This window comes from Mesocricetus auratus, unplaced genomic scaffold (assembly GCF_017639785.1).
Source record: "Mesocricetus auratus isolate SY011 unplaced genomic scaffold, BCM_Maur_2.0 Super-Scaffold_100009, whole genome shotgun sequence".
Classification (NCBI taxonomy): domain Eukaryota; kingdom Metazoa; phylum Chordata; class Mammalia; order Rodentia; family Cricetidae; genus Mesocricetus; species Mesocricetus auratus.
In genome coordinates this window covers 61,762,643-61,783,217 of record NW_024429193.1, presented here as the reverse complement: position 1 = coordinate 61,783,217, position 20,575 = coordinate 61,762,643, and the positions used below count along the sequence as shown (strand labels likewise).

The window sequence follows — 20,575 nt, the reverse complement described above, 5'->3', positions numbered from 1 at the left end:
TTGCCTTTAACGCCTACAAGAACAACCAGGTAAGGTGTGCTCTCCATCACCAAGTCAAAGACAAGTCCAGAGAAATGCTCCCGGCTTGCCCACTCTCAGGTCAGCGTGGGTACTGGCATGTCTCTGACAGGCCTTTGTCCACCACACCTGACACTGACTACACAAGCACATGGTTCCATGTGGCCCCAGGGACCTACCGTGATTCTCAGATCACAAGAGCATAGGCATCAATCCTCCTTCCCCAGAGAGCACAGAAATCATCCCCAGACTGTCGTCTCCAAGCCAGAACTCTTGTTTGTTTGGAGACTGGATCTCGTGTTGCCCAGGATAGCCTTGAACTGCTGAGTCTCCTGTCCCCACTTCCTGCAAGCTGAGATTACAGGTGTACACAAATGCACTCGGTCTTGAAGCCAGAATTTCTACCCCTGGCAACCAGCTGGGAAGTTTGTGAAGCCTAGGATATCCTTCTGGAACCGAACAATAAGACCCTGAATCCCATGTTGGGACTGGACACACACACACACACACACACACACACACACACACACACACACACACACACACACACACACACAGAGACAGAGAGAGAGAGACAGAGACAGAGACAGAGAGAGAGAGACAGAGAGAGAGAGAGAGACAGACAGACAGACAGACAGACCGGCCGGCATACACTCACAATTTCAGCACTTAACAGGCTGAGGCGGGAAGACCATCAATTCAAGGCCAGCCTGGAGTATACAAGTGAGACATGTTGAAAAAACAAAACAAGCAAATAACAAACAGAGAAACAAAAACCTGAATCTAACCAAGCCTCTATTAGCCATATGGAAATGATCGAAATTACAAAAGGCAAGATTACGGGCCTTTATTCTGAGATCAGCCTAATTTCAAAGAACGAGGGTAATATTCTTTCCTAACTCAGGGTAGATTAAACACCTGTGAGGACAACTAAAAAGCCTTAGAGAGGAAAACAAAAGTGAGAGAAAAGCAGGAGGCTAGAAATTTAGGATACACAAGGGACTTAGCCATTCCGGGTCTCAGTTTGAATGGAAAAAATTAGGGGTCTACAGCATGAGGGCACAAGGGTGACAATGCCTCTCCAAGGGGTGGACAGTCAGAGTGTGACTCCAGAAGGGTGACAATGCCACTCCAAGGGGTGGACAGTCAGAGTGTGACTCCAGAAGGGTGACAACGCCTCTCCAAGGGGTGGACAGTCAGAGTGTGACTCCAGAAGGGTGACAATGCCTCTCCAAGGGGTGGACAGTCAGAGTGTGACTCCAGAAGGGTGACAATGCCACTCCAAGGGGTGGACAGTCGGAGTGTGACTCCAGAAGGGTGACAACGCCTCTCCAAGGGGTGGACAGTCAGAGTGTGACTCCAGAAGGGTGACAATGCCACTCCAAGGGGTGGACAGTCGGAGTGTGACTCCAGAAGGGTGACAACACCTCTCCAAGGGGTGGACAGTCGGAGTGTGACTCCAGAAGGGTGACAACGCCTCTCCAAGGGGTGGACAGTCAGAGTGTGACTCCAGAAGAGTGACAACACCTCTCCAAGGGGTGGACAGTCAGAGTGTGACTCCAGAAGGGTGACAACGCCTCTCCGAGGGGTGGACAGTCAGAGTGTGACTCCAGAAGGGTGACAATGCCACTCCGAGGGGTGGACAGTCAGAGTGTGACTCCAGAAGGGTGGCAACACCTCTCCAAGGGGTGGACAGTCAGAGTGTGACTCCAGAAGGGTGACAACGCCTCTCCAAGGGGTGGACAGTCAGACATGACAGCATGAAGGTGGAGAATAGAGACGGAAACTCCGGTTTTCTTTCTGTTATTCTTGCAGTGCTGGGGATGGAACCTAGGCTACTTGTTCAGGTTAGCACTCCGCCACTAAGCTATACCCCAAACCTCAAGAGAAGATGGGTGTGCTGGGCATCCCAAGGAGGAAAGTGGCCTTGAACTAGTGCCTGGAGGCACTAACAGCTAGATCTGAGTTTGAGGTCAGACTGGTCTGCATAGCAAGTTCCAGGCCACAGAGCTACGGAGTGAGACCCTGTCTCAAAATAAACACATTAAATAAAAACCTATATTAAAACAACAACAGCCGGGCATTGGTGGCGCACGCCTTTAATCCCAGCACTCGGGAGGCAGAGGCAGGCAGATCTCTGTGAGTTCGAGACCAGCCTGGACTACCAAGCGAGTTCCAGGACAGCCTCCAAAGCCACAGAGAAACCCTGTCTCGAAAAACCAAAACAAAAAAAAAACAAAAAACAAACAAAAAACAACAACAACAACAAAGAAACAGATCAGAAGACTCATCAAGTAAAGGCCGAGGCCACCAAACCTGGTGACCTAATTCAATCCCCACGATCCACACGGCAGGAGAGAACCAATCCCTGCAAGGCATCCTCTGATCTCCATTTCTTAAACATGTTCTTCCCAACAAATACATACATGAGAAAGCAAAAGATCAGGAGAGTAGATTGTGGTGCCGTGTGTGCATGTGGAAGCCTAGGGTTAACATCAGGTGTTCTCCTCACCCCTCCCTCCACCCCCGGCAAGGTCTCACTATGTAGCCCTGGCTGTCCTGAAACTCACTATTTAGAACAGACTGTCCTTGAACTCACAGAGGCCTGCATAACTCCAGCTTATTTCCTGAGACAAAGTTAACTCACTGAACGGGAGTCTCACCAATTTGGCTAGGTTGGAAAGCCAGTAAAGCACCCCCAAATCCTCCTGTCTCTGCGCTCTAGCAGCAGTGGTTATAGCCATGTGCGACCACCAGGAGTCAAATTTAGGTCCTCATGATTGCATCGCAAGCACTTTACCCCAGCCCCAGAAGTTCATTTGTTTAAAAATGATTTATTTTTATTTTTATCATTTGTGTGCAGTGCCCGTGGAGGCCAGAAGAGGGCATCAAATCACCTGGAATTGGTGTTACAGACAGTTGTGAATCTCCATGGAGATGCTGGGAACCAAACTCAGGTCCTCTGCAAGAGCAGCCAGTGCTCTTAACTTCTGAGCCTCTCCCCAGCCTCCCTGCCCCAGGTTCTCAGCTGTGTCTATGCTGGTTAGCGAAATCTCATCGTTCCACACCATACACGTACTTCAAATATACATAGAATTTTATCTGTCCTTTAAAAACAAATGGCATGACAGGTGTGGTGGCACACATCTTTTTGAGACAAGTTCTCATTATGCAGCCTAGAACTTGCTATGCAGACCAAGCTGGCCTTGAACTCACAGAGATCTGCCTGTCTTTGCGCTGGGATTAGAGGCATGCACCACCAATCTTACTCAAGAAAATTGAGACAATTGTTAGGTACACATTAATCTTAGCAGTTAGTAAGGAGAGCAGATTGTAGATTGTGATGCTGGTTTTAATTGTTAGCTTGACACAATCTACAATTCCCTGGGAAAGGAGGTTCAATGAGAAACTGTCTAGATTAAACCAGGCGTGGTGGTGAATGCCTTTAGTCCCAACACTTAGGAGGCAGAGTTTAAGGCCAACCTGGTCTACAGAGTGAGTTCCCAAATAGTCAGGGCTACACAGAGAAACTTTATCATGAAAAAGCCCAAAACAACAACAAAACCATGGGACCCATGTGCTGGAGAGGTAGCTCTCTTGGTAGAATGCCTGACGGGGACGGATGAAGTCCCAGGTCAGTTTTCGACACTGCATGGAACCTGGCAGGGTGGAAGACACCTGTAATCCTAGCACCTGAGAAGTAGACCCAAGAGGATCGCAAGTTCGAGCCTGGGCTACACAGTACAACCTTGTTTCAAAAGACCGCCCCTACCAAAAAATAATGAAACAGCTATTTTTAAAACCCCCACAGCTATCAAAAGAATAAAATAATACTATGAACTACTCTGAATATAAATTTGGTCATTTAATGGACCAATTCCTAAAACTGAGAAAAAGAACATCCATCACTACAAGTCACTCAAACCAAAATGAATACCGGGAGTCTACTGTACATACGGAAATCTCCATGTGGAACTCTGCACTGATCAGCCAACTCTATGCAGTCTCCCCAGAGAACAGAAGACCGTTCACCTGATGAAGCTAGTATGGCCCAGAACCAGACAAAGACAGAGATAGATGTGCATGTGTGGGGGATGACACAACATAGGACAACATGATGGACACAGGAATGCTGGCCAGATCTTTCACCAATACCATCTGTTCCCTAATAGTTTATTACAGCCAGGACACAACCATGAGGAGCCATTTTACTAATGGAGGGATTCAGGTGGAAAATAAGTACATATAAATATATTCAACACCATTAAAATTAAATTTAAGCACCTGTAAATTAAAATCACACTGAATACCACTACCTATCTTTCCTCTGGACCCACATGGTGGAGACAAGGAAACCACTCTGGCAAGGTACCCTCTTTACTTACTTGTACCATGGCATGTATGTGCACAGACTCACACAAAATCTCAAGTTCAAGACCAGCCTGGGCTGCTATGAGACTATGTCTCAAAATAATGAGAAAAACCCTTAAGAGTTACGGCTCAGTAGTGAAGATCTTGTCTGGCATGCACAAGGCCTTGCAACCAATCTCCAGCATCATCCCACTCCCCGAAAGCCTCCCTTCAGTAGGCAAATTGTTAAACTTGGTGGGATTTTTTGTTTATTAAAAAATTATTTAATGTGTGCAGTGTTCTGCCTGCCCCTACATCTGCATGCCAGGTGCACACCTGATGACCAAGGAGGCCAGCAGAGGTGGCTGGGTCCCCGAGAACTGGAGTTACAGGTGATTGTGGGCCACTGTGTGGGTGCTGGGAACCAAACCCAGGTCCTCTGGAAGAGCAGCCAGGGCTCTAACTGCTGAGTCATTTCTCCAGCCCTGTGAACTGTTAAACCTGTAAATCCGTTATTTTAGAACATTACTCAGAAATAAAAGGAGTCAAGTACTTATATTTGTACTAGCAATCTCCATAGAATTACGATTAGGAACAAAAACAATAAAAAAGATAGATAGCATACAACTCCATTTATGTAATATTCTCGAATGACCAAGAAAACAAAGACATCCTCTTCCTGCAGGCACCCTGGGCTGACCTGTGAAAATGGTTCACTACCTTCTTGACCCAGAAACCCCTACACAATCACGTAATTCAAGCAGTTTAAATCTTTGTACTCATTTTAAGAACACGCATGAAACTGCCCAGGCCACCCAGGGTTTGCATACTGGAAAGTCAAGGGGAAACCATGACATGGGAAAGACATCACTTTAAAGGGGCAACATGTGCCACTCTGGCCGTCTAGTGCCGGGTCAAACAGTGGGGCTGGACAGGGTTGGCAGCTAAAAGCACCGCTGAATTTTTGTTTCGCATGCTTAAAAACAGAGTAACACTCAGCTTAAGGGTTTAGCTGTGGAGTGTCGAGCCACTGGGCACATCCAGGTGAGCAAAGAACCCCCAATCAGAACTCATGATCATACTAATCCATACATGGGCTCGCCCTGCCGCACGGAGAGGACCCTTCCCTGAAAAGGAACAAACTGTTTAAGCCAGAAGAGGGGGCTGCCCAAAAGAAAAAGATTCCCTAGAAGAAACACAACCTACAAAAACTTACAGCCTGGGAGAAATTCAGCACAAAATAAATGCACAATGTAAAGGACAGAAAGGACAGACTGAGGGTTGCTGGGAAGTAATGGGAAGGTGGAGAAAGAGCGGGTGTGACTCTGACGCAAGAGCGATGTGGAGAAGGGGAAGTTCAGTCAGTTGCTTTCCATGCCTACATCCTGTAACGCAGTGTCCTGGAATCTGAATATAGGCATAGGGAATCCTATCAGGTAGTTCTTAAATCATTTTTATATTTATTTCTATTTCATGTGCTTTGGTGTTTCACTGCATGTCTGTCTGTGTGAGGGTTCCAGATCTTGAAGTTATAAACAGTTGTGAGCTGCCATGTGGTTGCTGGGAATTGAACTCAGGACCTCTGGAAGAGCAGTCAGTGCTCTTAACTGCTGAGCCATCTCTCCAGGTCCTCAATCATCTATTTTCTGAGATGGGATCTCATTTGGTGGCCCATCTTGTCTTTGAACTTGTGATCCTGTTGCCTCAGCCCAAACTGCTTTTAATGCTCACTAATGCTCTATCTAAAGGGTAAATTAATTTATTCAAACCAACACCTATGTAGGTTGTCATTTATTCTCTCTCTCTCTCCCTCTGCCCCCCCAACACTATGTCTCATGCACAAACCTATATATGCACACAAATAATAAAACAGGTTTTTAAAAAGAAAATATTGGGGCTGGAGAGATGGCTCAGTGGTTAAGAGCACTGGTTTGATTCTTAGCACCCACACAGCAGCTCACAACCAGCTATAACTCTAGTTCCAGGGATCCAACCCTTTTTCTGGCCTCCATGGGCAGCTGACATTCAGATACACAGTGAAAACACACACACACACACACACACACACACTGTCAAAACACTCGCACACATGATACAAAATAAGTAAACCTTAAAACAATCTTTTGTTTGATAGATGAAAATGATCCATAACAGTACCTGGATCACTTTCCCATCTCCTTGCAGAAAAGGAATAGCAGTTGGAACAGTTGGAACTATACTCCACCCCAGCCCCTCCCATCCCCATTTCCTTAGAGAATTCCTACTCAGTCTTCAAGGCTCAACATGAAGGTTAGGGCTGTGACTCAACTGGTAGAATCCTTACCTACCATGCACAAGGCCCTGGGTTTCATCCCTAGCACCATACACACCAGGTATATAGGTGCACAACGGTAGTCCAGCATTTGGGAGGTAGAAACAGAGGAAGATCTCAAGTTCAAGACTGTCCGCAACTACACAGTAAGTCCTAGGCCAACCTGGGCTATAAGAGACCCTGTCTTTAAAAATGAAATTAAATCAATAGGCTGGGTGTGATGGCACATGCCTTAATTTTTTTTTCTTCTGTCCTGGCACTCACTCTGTAGTCCAGGTTGGCCTTGAACTCAGAGATTCTCCAGGATATAGTTTTGAAATTTATTGGTATCTATGTACAACAGGCCACCTGCAAGTAACAAGACAATGCCGCCAGGTGTTGGTGGCGCATGCCTTTAATCACAGCACTCGGGAGGCAGAGGCAGGTGAATCTCTATGAGTTCAAGGCCAGCCTGGTCTCCAGAGTGAGTTCCAAGACAGCCTCCAAAACAATACAGAGAAACCCTGTCTCGAAAAACCAAAAGAAAAAAAAAAAAGACAATGCCATAGAAACCACAGAATGTTCCCTCTTAGCACTATCAGTGAAAATAATTGGTACACAGGTATTTCATGCCAAAATAAGACTTTGAGAAATACTCCTAATTGTTCCCAAATGTCAACCAATCAGGAACCAACCGGTACCTACTGATGTAATCCTGTAACTTTTGTCTTTAAAACCTAACAGTAGACAGGAAACTTCACTCCCTCTGGAGGCTGCTGTGTCAGCTTGCTAGACGGGGTACCTGTTATGGGTGGATGAACAATTAAAACCTTGCTTTTGCATTTTGGTGGGTCTATCTTCCTGTTGGTCTCTGGGGACTTTGCAACTTGGGCACAACAAGGGCCAGCCTGGCTACATAGAGACTCAAAACACAAGGGGGTGTGTGCTAGAAAGATGGCTCAGGGGTGAAGAGTACTGGCTGCTCTTGTAGAGGACCAGGTTCACCCACATGGTGACTCACAAATGTCTATAACTCCACTTCCAGGGCATCAGATGCCCTCTTACAGGTACTGCAAGCATGTGGTACACAGTCAACATGTACAGGCAAAACACCCATATACATAATAAAATAAAATTTTAGAAAATGTTAAACCACAAAAAGGCCACAAAGTGATTCACACGTGTGACCCTGTGGAAGTCTAAGTAAGTATGACCACCACAGACTCATGTTTTAATGCTTGGTCCATAGGGAATGGCACTATTAGGAGGTGTGGCCTTATTGGAGTAGGTGTGGTCTTGTTGCAGGAAGTGTGTCACTCTAGGGGTGGGCTTTGAGGTCTCATATGCTCAAGCTATACCCAGTATGGTTCTCCTTCTGCTGCCTGCAGATCAGATAGAGAACTCTCAGCTACCTTTCCAGTGCCGTGTCTGTCTGGAAGCTGCCATGTTTTTCACCATGACAACAATGGACTAAACCTCTGAACTGTAAGCCATCCCCAGTTAAATGTCTTCCTTTATAAGAGTTGCAGTAGTCATGGTGTCTCCTCACAGCATTAAAACCCCACCTAAGGCAGATCCCCAACCCCACCTAAAGCAGATCCCCAACCCCACCTAAGGCAGATCCCCAACCCCACCTAAGGCAGATCCCCAACCCCACCTAAGGCAGATCCCCAACCCCACCTAAGGCAGATCCCCAACCCCACCTAAGGCAGATCCCCAACCCCACCTAAGGCAGATCCCCAACTCTTGAGAGACTAACAAGAATCTGAAGCCAATCTGGGCTACACAGTGAGTTGAAGGGAGCTTGGGCTCTTAAATTTAAAAAAAAGAAAAAGAAAACTAGACACTAATTCACAAAACATGGATTTTCATTTGTTAAAGTACACAAACACACAGTAATTGCCAACTCCTACACACAGCAATTACTATGTGTGGGACCCTATTGGGCTCCATTCCAGGGACTTCTCATGCGCTCACTCATTTAACCCTAACAATATCATACAGTAGACACCAATGTTCTAATTTTAAAACCACGTTCAGAAGTTAAGAGTCCTGTCATGCAACTAATCAGAGACAGAGCCAGGATTCAAACCTAAGACCTGTGGCTCTAGTCTGGGCTTCTAACCAAGATGCCACATGGCATTTGTAGTAAACACGCAGGAAAAGCACTGAACGAACACACACACACACACACACACACACACACACACACACACACACACACACACGGATAACCAGAAGTTCAAGGTCATCCTGGCTATCCACCAGTTTGAGGTTAACCTGGACTAGGAGACACTGGAAAGGAAGGAAGAACAGCAAAGGGGGAAGGGGAGAGTGGGGGAGAGGTGTGAAAGGCCTTTTGTTCCATGTATTTCCATGGTTTTGGGTTTCCATGTGTGCATGTCTATCTGTGTATGTTTGTGTAGGTGAGCATGCCCATGGGTATGCATATATATATGGAGGCCAAAAGACCACCTCAGGTGTCAGTCCTCAGTAGCCATCTACTTTGTTCTTTCTAGAAGGGGTCTGTCCGTGGCCTGAAGCTCACAGACTAGGCTAGACTGCTGATCAGTGAAGTGTAGGGACCCTCCTGTTTCCGCCTTCCAGCACTGGAATTTCAAGGATCCCGCCATCATGCCTGGTTTTTATACACACGCGTACTTGGGATAGAATCCAGGTCTTCAGCGTGCCCAGCAAGTACTTTACGGACTGAGTCATCTCCCCAGCCCCTTCTGTGGTATTTTAAACTTTCCAGTGGAATGTTGCCTACCACTCCTATAGCAAATATTACAGTGAAGAGACAGGAAAAAAGGTACTGAGGCTAGTCCGCGTGGAGCATGTGAATTCCATGTGGCGTCCATTCGTCCTGCGAGCGCTCCCTGGACCCTGATTATGGTCTGTAGAGTGGGGGTGATCATACCCACCCTGTTCAGTATGGGGCAGTGTGAAAGTGTCAGTGACCCATAATTTCAAAAGCATGGAGGCAGCACTGTACCCAAGCAGCCCAAGGGAGGAGGGCATCTCATAGACTGTCTCAATGGCCCTGGAGAAAAGTCCAGGGCTCTCTGAGGATGCCACAAAGCCACAGACCTCACCCCACAACTCCAAAACAGTGCCAAGGATGGAAAACCTAGAACTCCTCACTACTTGGTGAGAAGAGGTGTCCTCTGGAACTGCAGTGACCTCAGGGCTGTGCTCAGGCAGAAAAGAGCTTTAGAAGCACCCCCAAAGTGTCCCTACTGGGGCCTGGGTAAGGCTACAGGGGATGAGAGTCTCCTCCAGGGGACACAGAGCAGTACTAATCACAAGGTGAGCAGGGTTCTAACCTCATAAACACTCTGTGGAGAAGCCCAGCTACCTCCAATTACAACAACCTCTGAGTCCTGTTCAAACAAACCAGCGGTATGACTCACTCCTCAAAGCAGGGAGGGGGTAAACACATAGCTAAGGGCTTAACAGATCAAGAGGCTCAGAAAGAGGTGATAGGAGATAAATAGGGAGGCCCCAGGAGATAAACAGGGGGCCCCAGGGGTTCCCACAGCACAGGCTTACCGAGTGGGAAAAGATCCATGGGAACGGTCAGTTTCCCTAGAACCCACTCTCCAGGCATCCAAGGAGCCACTAATACTGGGAGAGTGCAGGGGAAGATGCCTGGGTCAAACAGGGAAGGTAAATAGAAATGGTCGCTGAACCGAAAACCTCTAAGTCACCTTCACCTTGTACCCAACTCCTGCAAGCATACACAGTCTCACAGCAGCTGCTGTAGTGACCACCTTAGTCACTGCCAGCCCTGTCTGTGGCTTGTCCAGCTTATGTCCACCTGAAAACTGAGAATGCCACCTTGTCATAACACTGGCTCCTGAGAAGCCAGCATGAGGGAAGTTCATGAAGTCACAGAAGAGGACAGGACGGATGGAATGACTGGGTGCCCACACTCTCTCAGGGAAAGCTCCCATTTCACTGGGTGTGTGGGCTTCGTGCACCCGGTCGTTCAGGAGACAGACTCCTTCCCTTCCCTCCTCCTCACAGGAGGGAACAGGAGGGGAGTTTATCTTTCATCTGGCAGCCTACCCATAGCACGGATTGGACAAGCACCACAATGGACTCACCCTGACTGGGAAAATAAAATGTGACTTGGAGCAACACCCTAGATGGGGCACCTTTTCTCATAATCCGGAGCCCTACACGGGTGCCTGGCAGTGAGATTGTGTACACTGAAGGGGGTGAGCTCCCAAACCCCAGCTCTGAAGGAGAGCTACCTGCTGCTGACTTAGTCTCCCTCCAGGACACATGCCTCAAGCTCAGCTTGGCTGGAAGAAGGGGAACTCCCCAGGCCCAATGCTACTAAAGGTTGAAGCTTCCCTAGTCTTGAACACCTTGCTTTGTGATTTGGTTTTCCTGCTCTCATACTCTTCTTTCATTTATCATCTCCACCCGGTTCTACCCAGCCCGTATTCTCCTCTCTTCCTGCCTCTGCTGCCCAGGCTTAAATCTGGGCCAGCAGTCTTCTTGGCACACATCCATTGCCCCAACTAAACCTGCCCACCCCTAAGAAACAGGTGTTTCACAAGACTGCACCGTGACCCAAAGAGGCACATGCCATAATTACCAACAGGCGGGGAAGCTCGTCCCACCCAATCTGAGCACAGGTCCTGGAACCGAAACCACCCAGAGCACACCTCCCTCCACCCCAGAGAACTATGGGTAATGTTAGTGCCACATGATTAAGTAACCTTCCTCTCTCACCTCGTCCCCTCCCAAGCCAGGCAAGAAAGCCAGGCTCTCCCTGAATTCCTGGCAGGCTTGGAGACCTCACTGAAAAGTTAAAGCTGGCAATAAAAGGGGTAGGGGGAATGGTGTGAGGAGAAACTCAGACTTGATGAGTCTGGGGAGTCTGGGGCAGGGGCAGGGGCTGATAGAAATAGTCTCCAAACCTGAAGGATTCCTCCACCCAAGAGTTTCTTCCTTACCCTGGTGTCACGGAGACGGTTTTAGAACTCATCCCGTTGGAGTAAGCACCAGTGACCACGGGGCACTCATCTTTTGTGTGCATCTTAGGCTGGCTTCAAACTCACTGTGTAGCCAAGGATGGACTTCTAACCTGCCTGCTTCTACCTGGGGAGTGCTGTGCCAGCATGTCAGGTTTACTCAGTACCAGGAGTTGAACACAGGGACTCCATGCATGCTAGTTGACCATCTAACAACAAAGCTCTGTCCCTAGCTTCTCAGTCCTCTTTGAGAATAAGAATGGTCGGACAATTCCATTCCCAGGTACTGCACAACCAGCTAAAGAGGAAGCATAAGTCTACAAAAGCTTATAAAACTTCATAGCAGCAATATTTACAAGGGCCAAAGAGTAGAAATAACTCAGAGGTCCACCATTTACTCCATGACGAGCGTATTTGTGATACTATAGTTAAACATGGAGTACCATTCAGTTCTAACAATGAATGAAGAACTGCCATGTTATATGCGTACGAGCCTTTAATGCAGCATGACCTGGGAAGACAGTCAGGAGGCCGCCAGACTGCACCGCTTCATCTGTATGAAATGTAAAAACAGACAGGTTGAAAATCCATTGGCAGAGTAGACTAGAAGCCCTCTGAGGTTGGGGAGGTGGGGGATGGGGAGTGAGTGACTGCCAATAGATGAAGATTCCCTTATGAAGTGAGTAAAAGAATCTAAAATTGGTTCAGTGGTAACCATGTAACTCTGAATATATTTTAAAAAAACCCACAGAGTTATATACCTTAAATTGGTGAATCATGTAGTGTAATAATTTTAATAAAGCTTATAAAAATGGTTAAAATTCATGGTATGCAAGTCAGGTGGTGGTGGTGCACGCCTTTAATCCCCAGCGCTCGGGAGGCAGAGGCAGGTGGATATCTATGAGTTCGATGCCAGCCTGGTCTACAAGAGCTAGTTCCAGATCAGCCTCCAAAGTCACAGGGAAACCATGTCTTGAACCTGCCCCCCCCCCACCAAATTCATGATATGCTTACAATAAGTCACATCCCAATTTTTGAAATATTTTCCTGTGTTTGCTTAATGTACAAGAGTATTTTACCTACATGTGTATTTGTGTACCACATAAGTACCTGGTGCCCCCAGCGGCCAGAAGAGGGCATCATCCCCTGGAACTGTTGTTACAGATGGTTGTGAGCTGCCATCTGGGTGCTAAGACATGAACCCAGGTCCTCCTCTATAAGAGGAGTCAGTGCTCTTAATTGCCGGGCCATTTCTTTAACTCCTTACAGCCCAATTTTTAACTAAAGAAAAAGTAGACTATTAAACTATTTCAGCTCTTGAAGTCTTACAGAAAGCATCTAATTCACAGTAAAGACAAAGGTTTATAATTCGGCAGGTAAAACAAATTCCAAGTCTACCCAGTTTTGCCAAGACTCCCTCCCCTGCCAAAGAAAAAAAAAAAGCCAGGTGTGGTAGTACACATCTTTAACCCCAGCACTCCAGAGGCAAAGGCAGGCTATTTCTGTGAGTTCAAGGCCAGCCTGGTCTACATAGCAAGTTCCAGGGCTACAAAGAGAAACAAGAAAAAAGAAATAAAAAGAAGGGAGGGAGGGAAAAGTACAGTGTATAAGGAAGGGTAACAGAGATAAGAAAGAACAGCCCAGAGAGCCTAGAGTTCAGCAGCTCCCTTGGTCAGGAGAAACGGGACCGTTAACCTTCACTATTGCTCTTAAGGTCCAGCCCTGTTGACAAGCGAAAGTCACTCAGCTCTCGATCCTGGACCTACCCACAGCCCCGCTCTACACTGGCAAAGGGACCCAGAATATCAAGGAAAGGGGAAAGGAACAGGTAAGAGTAAATAAATATGGTGACACACACCTTTAATCCCAGAGCTCAGGAGGTAGAGGTAGGAGGATCTCTGAGTTTGAGGCCAGCCAGGTCTACAGAAGAAGTTCCAGGACAACCAGGGCTACAGAGAAACCCTGTCTCAAAAAACAAAAACAAGGCTGGAGAGATGGCCCAGAAGTTAAGAGCACTGACTGCTCTTCCAGAGATCCTCAGTTCAGTTCCCAGCAACCACATGGTGGCTCACAGCCATCTGTAATGAGATCTGGTGCCCTCTTCTGGCCTGCAGGTATACATGCAGGCAAAACACGGTATACTGAATAAATAAAATTAAAAAAAAAAAAAAAGGAAGAAGCTGCAGCAAATGCCAAAATGAAATGGAGCAAAACTTGACCAAAGTCAGGGCCAGGCATAGTGGCACATGACTTCAATTGTTAACACTTTGGAGGCTGATACAGGAGGACCACAGCAAATCTGAGGCCATCCTGGGCTACCTTAGTTCTCGGCCAGCCTGGGTACAGTATGAGACTCTGCCTCAAAAAGGAGGTGGCGTGGAGGAAGAGGAGATGATTCAACAGGTAAAGTGCTTGCTATACAAACACGATGATAACCAGAGTACAGACCCCCAGAGACTGAGAAAGTAATCCTGATGTCAGCATCCGGCCTCTACATATACCTACACACACAAAGAATCCTCCTAGTTCCTCCACCGTAGGCTTGGGTGCCCAGATGCAGTTAAAACAATCCAGTTTACACCAGTAGCAAGCAGAAAATAATAGCTAACATCTGAACACTTACCACGTGCCAAGCGCTATGTTAATGTTTCATACATATTATCTTACTTAATCCCCATAATGATCTTATGAGAAGGCATGATTATTCTCTTCTTACATATGAGGAAACTGAAAATGAAGAAATCAATTACCAAAGTACTCTAGCAAAGCACTTAGTCAGACTCACAAGTTATGCTGCCTTCTTTTTAAAAGCTTTTAAATTATTAATTACTTATTTACTTTGAGACAAATTTTCATGTATCCCAGGCTGGCCTTGAACTCCCTATGTACCAAGGATGGCCTTGTACTTCTGATCTTCCTGAGTAAGTGCTGGCATTATAGGCATGTGCCACTACACCCAGTTTGCATAGTGCTGGTGATCCAATCCAGGGCCTTGTGCATGCCAGGTAAGCAATCTAGCAGCCCCAGAGCCATGCTCTCTTAACCGCAATGCTATTAATAGAAATCACAGGTTAACTACAAATTGTGGTTATACACAATATCAAGAAAGGGGTGTCTAAAAAATAAGAATATAACCTCCTTATAATTCCTACAAGTCAATAGATATCTAAAACTGATGGGGGGGTGACTGGAGGTGCAGCTCTGTGGTAGAGCACTTGCTCAGCATTCACAAGGCCCCAGGTTCAATCCTCTGTGCCTCCAGTGTTTTCCAGGTGGGGTCTGGGGGTGGCTTGGACTGGGGGTGTAGCTTAACTAGAAGACAGCTTGCCTGGCATGCCCAAAGTCCTGGGTTCAACCCCCAGCACCACAGGAATCAGGCATGTTGTCAAACGATTGTAAGCTTAGCACTCAGGAGGTGAAGAGCAGATGTTCAGGGACATCGTCTCGGGGTTTGAGGGCAGCAAGGAAACTAAAAGCTGAGGAGAAGGAGCCAACTAATGGCTTAGCAAAGAGGTGTCTGAGGACAAACCTAACGACACAACCCACGTGGTAGGAAGAACAGACTTCCCTGTCATGTCTCCAACCTCCACACATGTGCCGCGGGATAGTCCCACTCCTGCCCCCCAAGTAAATAAACAAATGTAATTTTTAAAAGGGAAAAGAAAAACATTACTGTAAGCATATTATTTAGAAACAGATTCACATCAGACAAAACAGGTAAGAACCGAAAGTGGCCATTCCATGTAGCAGATCTAAGAGAACAACAATATTCTTTCACAAATCATTTGAATTTAGTTTTGTGTTTGAAATCATGGGCAAGAGCAGGACGTGGTGGCACCTGCTAAAACCCCAGCACTTGGGAGGTGAGACAGGAGGACCAGGAGTTTCATGGTAGCTTAGGGTACATGAGACCTCGCCTCAAAGTGCCAGGAAATAAAAATAAAAACTAAAAATAAATTATGTGCAGGTATTCTTTAAATGTTATCTACTTATTTACTTTATACATATGACTGTTTTTCCTATATGTATGTATGTATACATACATATGTATTCTAATCTCCAAGGGCACCACCACACGCCTGGTGCCCTTGAAGATTAGAAATGGGCACCCAAGATGGAACTGAAGTTGTGGATGGCTGTTAGCTGTTTAGAGGGTGCTGAGAATCAAATCAACTAGAGCTCTGAACTACTAAGCCATCCCTCTATCCCTCTAACATGTATTCTTTTCATTTAAAAGGTCAAAGGGGGCTGGAGCGATGGCTCAGTTGTTAAAGGCTAGGCTCACAACTAAAAATATAAAGTCAAAGAAAGGGGGGAACGAGGGAGACAGGGAGGGAAGGAGGAAGGTGGGCAGATCACCCATGTCACATGTGCTCTTTTACACACAACCCCATGGTCCTGTACTGATGACAACATTTGGGTTTTGCTCTCCTTCACCGGGCAACCTTGTAAACCTGCCAGCCCAGGAACCCTGCTCTATTCTAGATAAGGAGAATGCCAGGGGACTATGGTACCTCTCCCTGGAATCTCAGAAGAATGTCAAAAGAACCTGAAACAGCTGGAACCACCCAGGAGTAGAAAGCATCCATGTTGCTTCCCAGGACTCCCTTCGTTTGGACTTTTTAAGCTTTCCTTTACCTTCTAGTAAGTTCTTCTTAAGGTAGCTAGATCACTTTGTGCTGTTTACTATAAACAAAGGAAGGTAATAGAAATGTCTAATAAGAATGAGTTTGATAGTCATTTGTACTTTCTATGCCAATATAATTTGCCAAAGTCACTTTCAAACAAACATTTTTTACATTAAAATACATTTACAACCAGACATGGTGGTCTGCACCTTTAATCCCTTCAAACTCACATATAGCTGACACAATATTTTTATTCAAAAGACCTTGCCAACACTACAGGGATGTTAGCTCTATTTTTTTTTTTCAAATACTGTTTCTCCTCCTCTATGGCTTTTTGTTTTGAGACAAGGTCTTACAAGGTATGTAGTCACGGCTAGCCTGGAATTTGATATTTAGCAGGCTGGCCTCAAATTCCCATCTGCTTCTGTCTTCCAAATTCTAGGATTTAAGGTGTGAGCTGCTATGCCCATCCTTCCCAGTATGTTTTTGTTTATATGTTTGCTCAGTGACAGGAAGAGGGCGGCACTCCCAAAAAACAAAGGTGGGGTACAGTGCTGGGAACGGACTTCCCCACTATGTTGATTTCAGACCCAGTAGTGGCTATGGTCTGCAGTTTTGAAAGACTTTGCCTTTACAAATGGCCAACGACAAAGGCAGTACAGTGTATTAGCTGCACTTCCACATCAAAGCGGGAAGCACCAAAAGACAGGTGATCCCAGGATTCTGGCTCCAACTGTCTACACTTCCAAATTGTGGGGGCTGGAGGATGGGAGGGGCATGAAGCCCAGGTTCAAGCCTCAGTACCTACAGTATTTTCCTGGTGGAGGTGTGGGTTTTGTCAGGGACATTGCTCAATTAGCTGAAAGATTGCCTGGCATGCCCAAAGTCCTGGGTTCAACACCCGGCGCCACATAAATCAGACATCCATTGATTCATTTATTTACTGGAACCCTTTGCATCCTCACTGAGTACCGTTCAGTGGTATGAGTGCATGACTACATGACAGCCTCCCAGGGACTGTCCAGGGCCATAAATTCTATCTGCAGACTGGCTCAGAGGAGAGGAATCCAGGACAAGGCCTGTCTCCTGACTGGTTGATTGTTTACCATCTGTCCTTCCTCCTCAAGAACTCAGGAATGTCTCCACGAGGAAACCCAGGCAAGGGTTATTTCACTCCGGGCTTTACAGCAAAGTAAACCTTTGGTCTGGCCTGCCTCCCCTCTGATACAAAGCTCTCTAGTCAACTCTAAACCCTCTTACGCCCAAGAGCAAATTCCTTGCTATTTTCCATCTCTGTTTTCTATCCCATCAAAGAAGCAACAAAGGAATCAGGGGACAGCAGCAGATCCTTCTCTGTGTTGCCATGGTCTTACATCTTTCTCCTCCATGATGTGGGTCTTTTTTCTACACCAAGCAAAAAGAAGCCCAGGAGCCCTCACTCTTACTCATTCCTCTTTCTTTCCCTTTCTCAACCATTCCAAAACAGCAAGAGCATGGAGGACTTGAGGCTGATTGGTTGTTGGTTTTGTTTTGTTTTGTTTCCATTTGGTCAGCATCTCTTACCTGGGGGGAAAGGCTGAGGTTTGGGCAGTGTCAAGACTTGTAATGTGGCAGAAACATTCATACTTCTAGGCAAAAATGACAAGGGGACCGTGAGCAGGCTTCAATGACCAGCTGTACTCTAACCTTCAAATGAGCGCCTATTCTACAACTATTCTTTGAAGAAGAGCCATAATCCTTCTGTGGCCGGGTTAGCTCTGCCTCAGGGACATGTTGAGACAGGCAGAACCAAAGGAGTCAGATGGGGGGGTACAACCCCCCATTACCTTGGCTCTCATTTCACTCTCCCACAATAGCTTGGAAATCAATTAATTAGCACAGATCTACGGTGTATTTGGATCCCCCAGGAACGCCTAGAAACATTCAGCATCAAATTACTGGCTTTTCCCTTGGATAGAGAAAAATCATGCGGTCAGCTGAGGGTGCTGGAGTGGGGAGGGCATGGGGGACCAGGGAAAACTGGCTTGCACTGGAGAACGCGCTCTCTGTCTCTCCCTAACCCTCTCCAGGAGGGTTCCTGTCTCCGCCTAGGTTCCAAGACATCGCCTTCACCCACTCCCGGGGCTTGGCAACTGGACACGGAAGCAAAACCCAGGAAGCTACTGGTTGACTGAAAGAGGGAGGGGATCAAAAAAGCAAGATGAAAAAAAGGAGAAATTCGAAAGAGGGGACCGTCAAGTGGAAAGCTCTACCCATTCTCTTAGCAAAAGGTAGAATCTCTGACCAATTCCCAACCCTAGGATTCCACCCTCTGCCCCCTTTTCTAGTTAAAGGATCACCCGAAGCACCATAAAAGTCTTTGAAGGGTTTCTGAAGCCATCCGGACACGCGGAAAAGCCTAACTCGCCTGGACCCGCACAATGTACGAAACGGCGCAGGGATCGGGTCCCTTGAGCGTCTCCCACGACCCTATCAAGCTGCCCACAGGACGCCTGAGTAACGCGCCCTGTCCCCGGGCCGGTGCTGCAGTGTTCTCGCAAAGGACAGGTACTCCCCAGACCGGGAGTCGCCAGGGTTTCGTCCCGTGCCTCCCACGCCGCCATCCGCCACAAGGCAAAGGAAGAAAGCGCATGGGGCGACCGGGGACTGGCCGCACCAAGTCGGTCGTCAGGTGATGTCGGCTAGCTCAGCATGAACCCCGGAGCGGCGCCACTGGAAAGCCACAGTGCCCAGGGAGAAGACGGGGTGAGCGCGAGGACCTACCGCGGTCTGGCCCTCCGGGTGCACGTCCACCAAGGTACACCAGTTTCGCGTCCCGTTCATCTTTCCACGGAGGTCGCACAAGCGCCCTCAACTCTGAGGTCCGGCGACAACTGGGCAGGCGCCCGCCGAACCGCCCCCTTGTATAGGCGCGTCTGGGCGGGGTCTAAGGGGGGCCACGCCCAACGCGGTATTTGTCAATGAGTAGAGCGGAAGAGAGAGGTGGGCGGTGCCAAGAGACTTCAGGACTTGCCTGCTAATATTATCGCATATTTACATAAAGGTGGGGCTTGGGAGTGAAGGTTGGGTGGTCGCTTAATAAGAGCTTTACTTCTGGTACGACGAAGTAGTTGTCTGTGGTGGTATCTCAGAATTCTTCAATAGTCTTGCCTCCTTTCAGGTCTCCAGGATCGGTGTAGGGAAAGGACCTGTGTGGTCCTCTGTAAATAGTGAGTTGGGGCCGGCACATGCTTCTATGGTCTCTCCTCTTCCTAAATGTAAACCAGCCTGTAGCGTTTTTAGAGCTGAGTAAATCTTTCCTCCGTGGTAAAAAGGTAGGCACCAAGGGCCAGCTCACTAGGACTAGTCTAAGCCAGTCTGGCAGGTGCTTATCCCTGGCAAGCCGCCCAGGCCAAAGTCAAAGCCAGCTAAGCTCTGGGTGGGGCTTGTTTTGCAGAAGCTGCCCTTATATGGTCGGGAGAGGCGGGACACATTGCCTTAAAAGGTGAGTCTCAGCTGCACCAATGGCATTTGCTTCTTAAGCCTAGGCTGGACTCTTGAGGGCTGAACTCTGGTAGGTGGCTATCTCACTGACTGATCTACAGGGAGGACAGGCAGTGTGTAAGACTAGGCGGCACTACTACAGCTAGAATTCGTTTTGGCGAACAACTAGCTCCTTCAAGTGAGGGGGAGTGGAACTGGCCTCTGAGTCACTTGCCAGTTAGAATTTGATGCTTGCTCTACACCCGGAAGAAAAAACCTGGAGATACCAGTGAGCTAGGAGAGGAGAAAAACCCAGTTCTGGTCTCTTCTGTCCCTCAAAGGCGGCACTTGTGTTTTGGTGAGAACACCCCTGACATGGAGGCACTGTTTGGAGGTTGAGGAGGTTTAGTCTTGCTGGAGGAATTCCATCATTGGGGCAGGTTTTCAGAGTTCCAAGACTCCCCCCATCCGCAGTTTTCTCTCTGCTTTCCTGCTTGTCGTTTGGGATGTGAGCTATCAACTTTCTGCCTGCCTGCCCCTGTGCCTCCCCATCATGATGGTGATAGACTCAGCCTTCTGGAACCATAGCCCAAGTAAAAACTTCTTTCTCTAGGTTGCCTTGGTCATGGCATTTTACCACAGCAACAGAAGAATAACTAATGCAGCATTCTTTACTATTCCCAGAGGTTCTACTATTAGTCCATATTTCCTAGATCCCTGATCAGTTATGAGAGACCTCTAAAATGAGCTAAAGCCTCATTTTAATGTACAGTTTAAATGACTCCTTGAAACAAGGCCTGCTTAGCAGGTAACGGTGCCTATTGCCAAGCCTGACAATT

General features: G+C 47.3%; 1 protein-coding gene and 1 long non-coding RNA gene across 4 annotated transcripts in view; one reads left to right on the top strand and one right to left on the bottom strand.

Annotated features, from left to right (window-relative positions):
• Positions 1 to 19,186, bottom strand: part of Tuft1 (tuftelin 1) — a 44,706-nt gene extending 25,520 nt beyond the window's left edge. Inside the window, exon 1 of one of the 3 annotated variants that reach the window (XM_005087714.4) lies at positions 19,038 to 19,186. In XM_005087714.4, coding sequence (XP_005087771.1) covers positions 19,038 to 19,097 — 60 coding nt within the window. In that variant the 5' untranslated portion in view covers positions 19,098 to 19,186. Of the gene's footprint in view, positions 1 to 197; positions 371 to 19,037 lie in introns of those variants that run through there. The other 2 variants (XM_005087713.4, XM_013126438.3) reach the window with 2 other exon arrangements.
• Positions 6,638 to 19,043, top strand: LOC121142413. Its single transcript, XR_005879431.1, has 4 exons — positions 6,638 to 6,825; positions 8,047 to 8,143; positions 13,361 to 13,474; positions 18,344 to 19,043. It is a non-coding gene; the product is annotated as an uncharacterized LOC121142413 (long non-coding RNA).
• Positions 19,187 to 20,575: the final 1,389 nt, after the last annotated feature.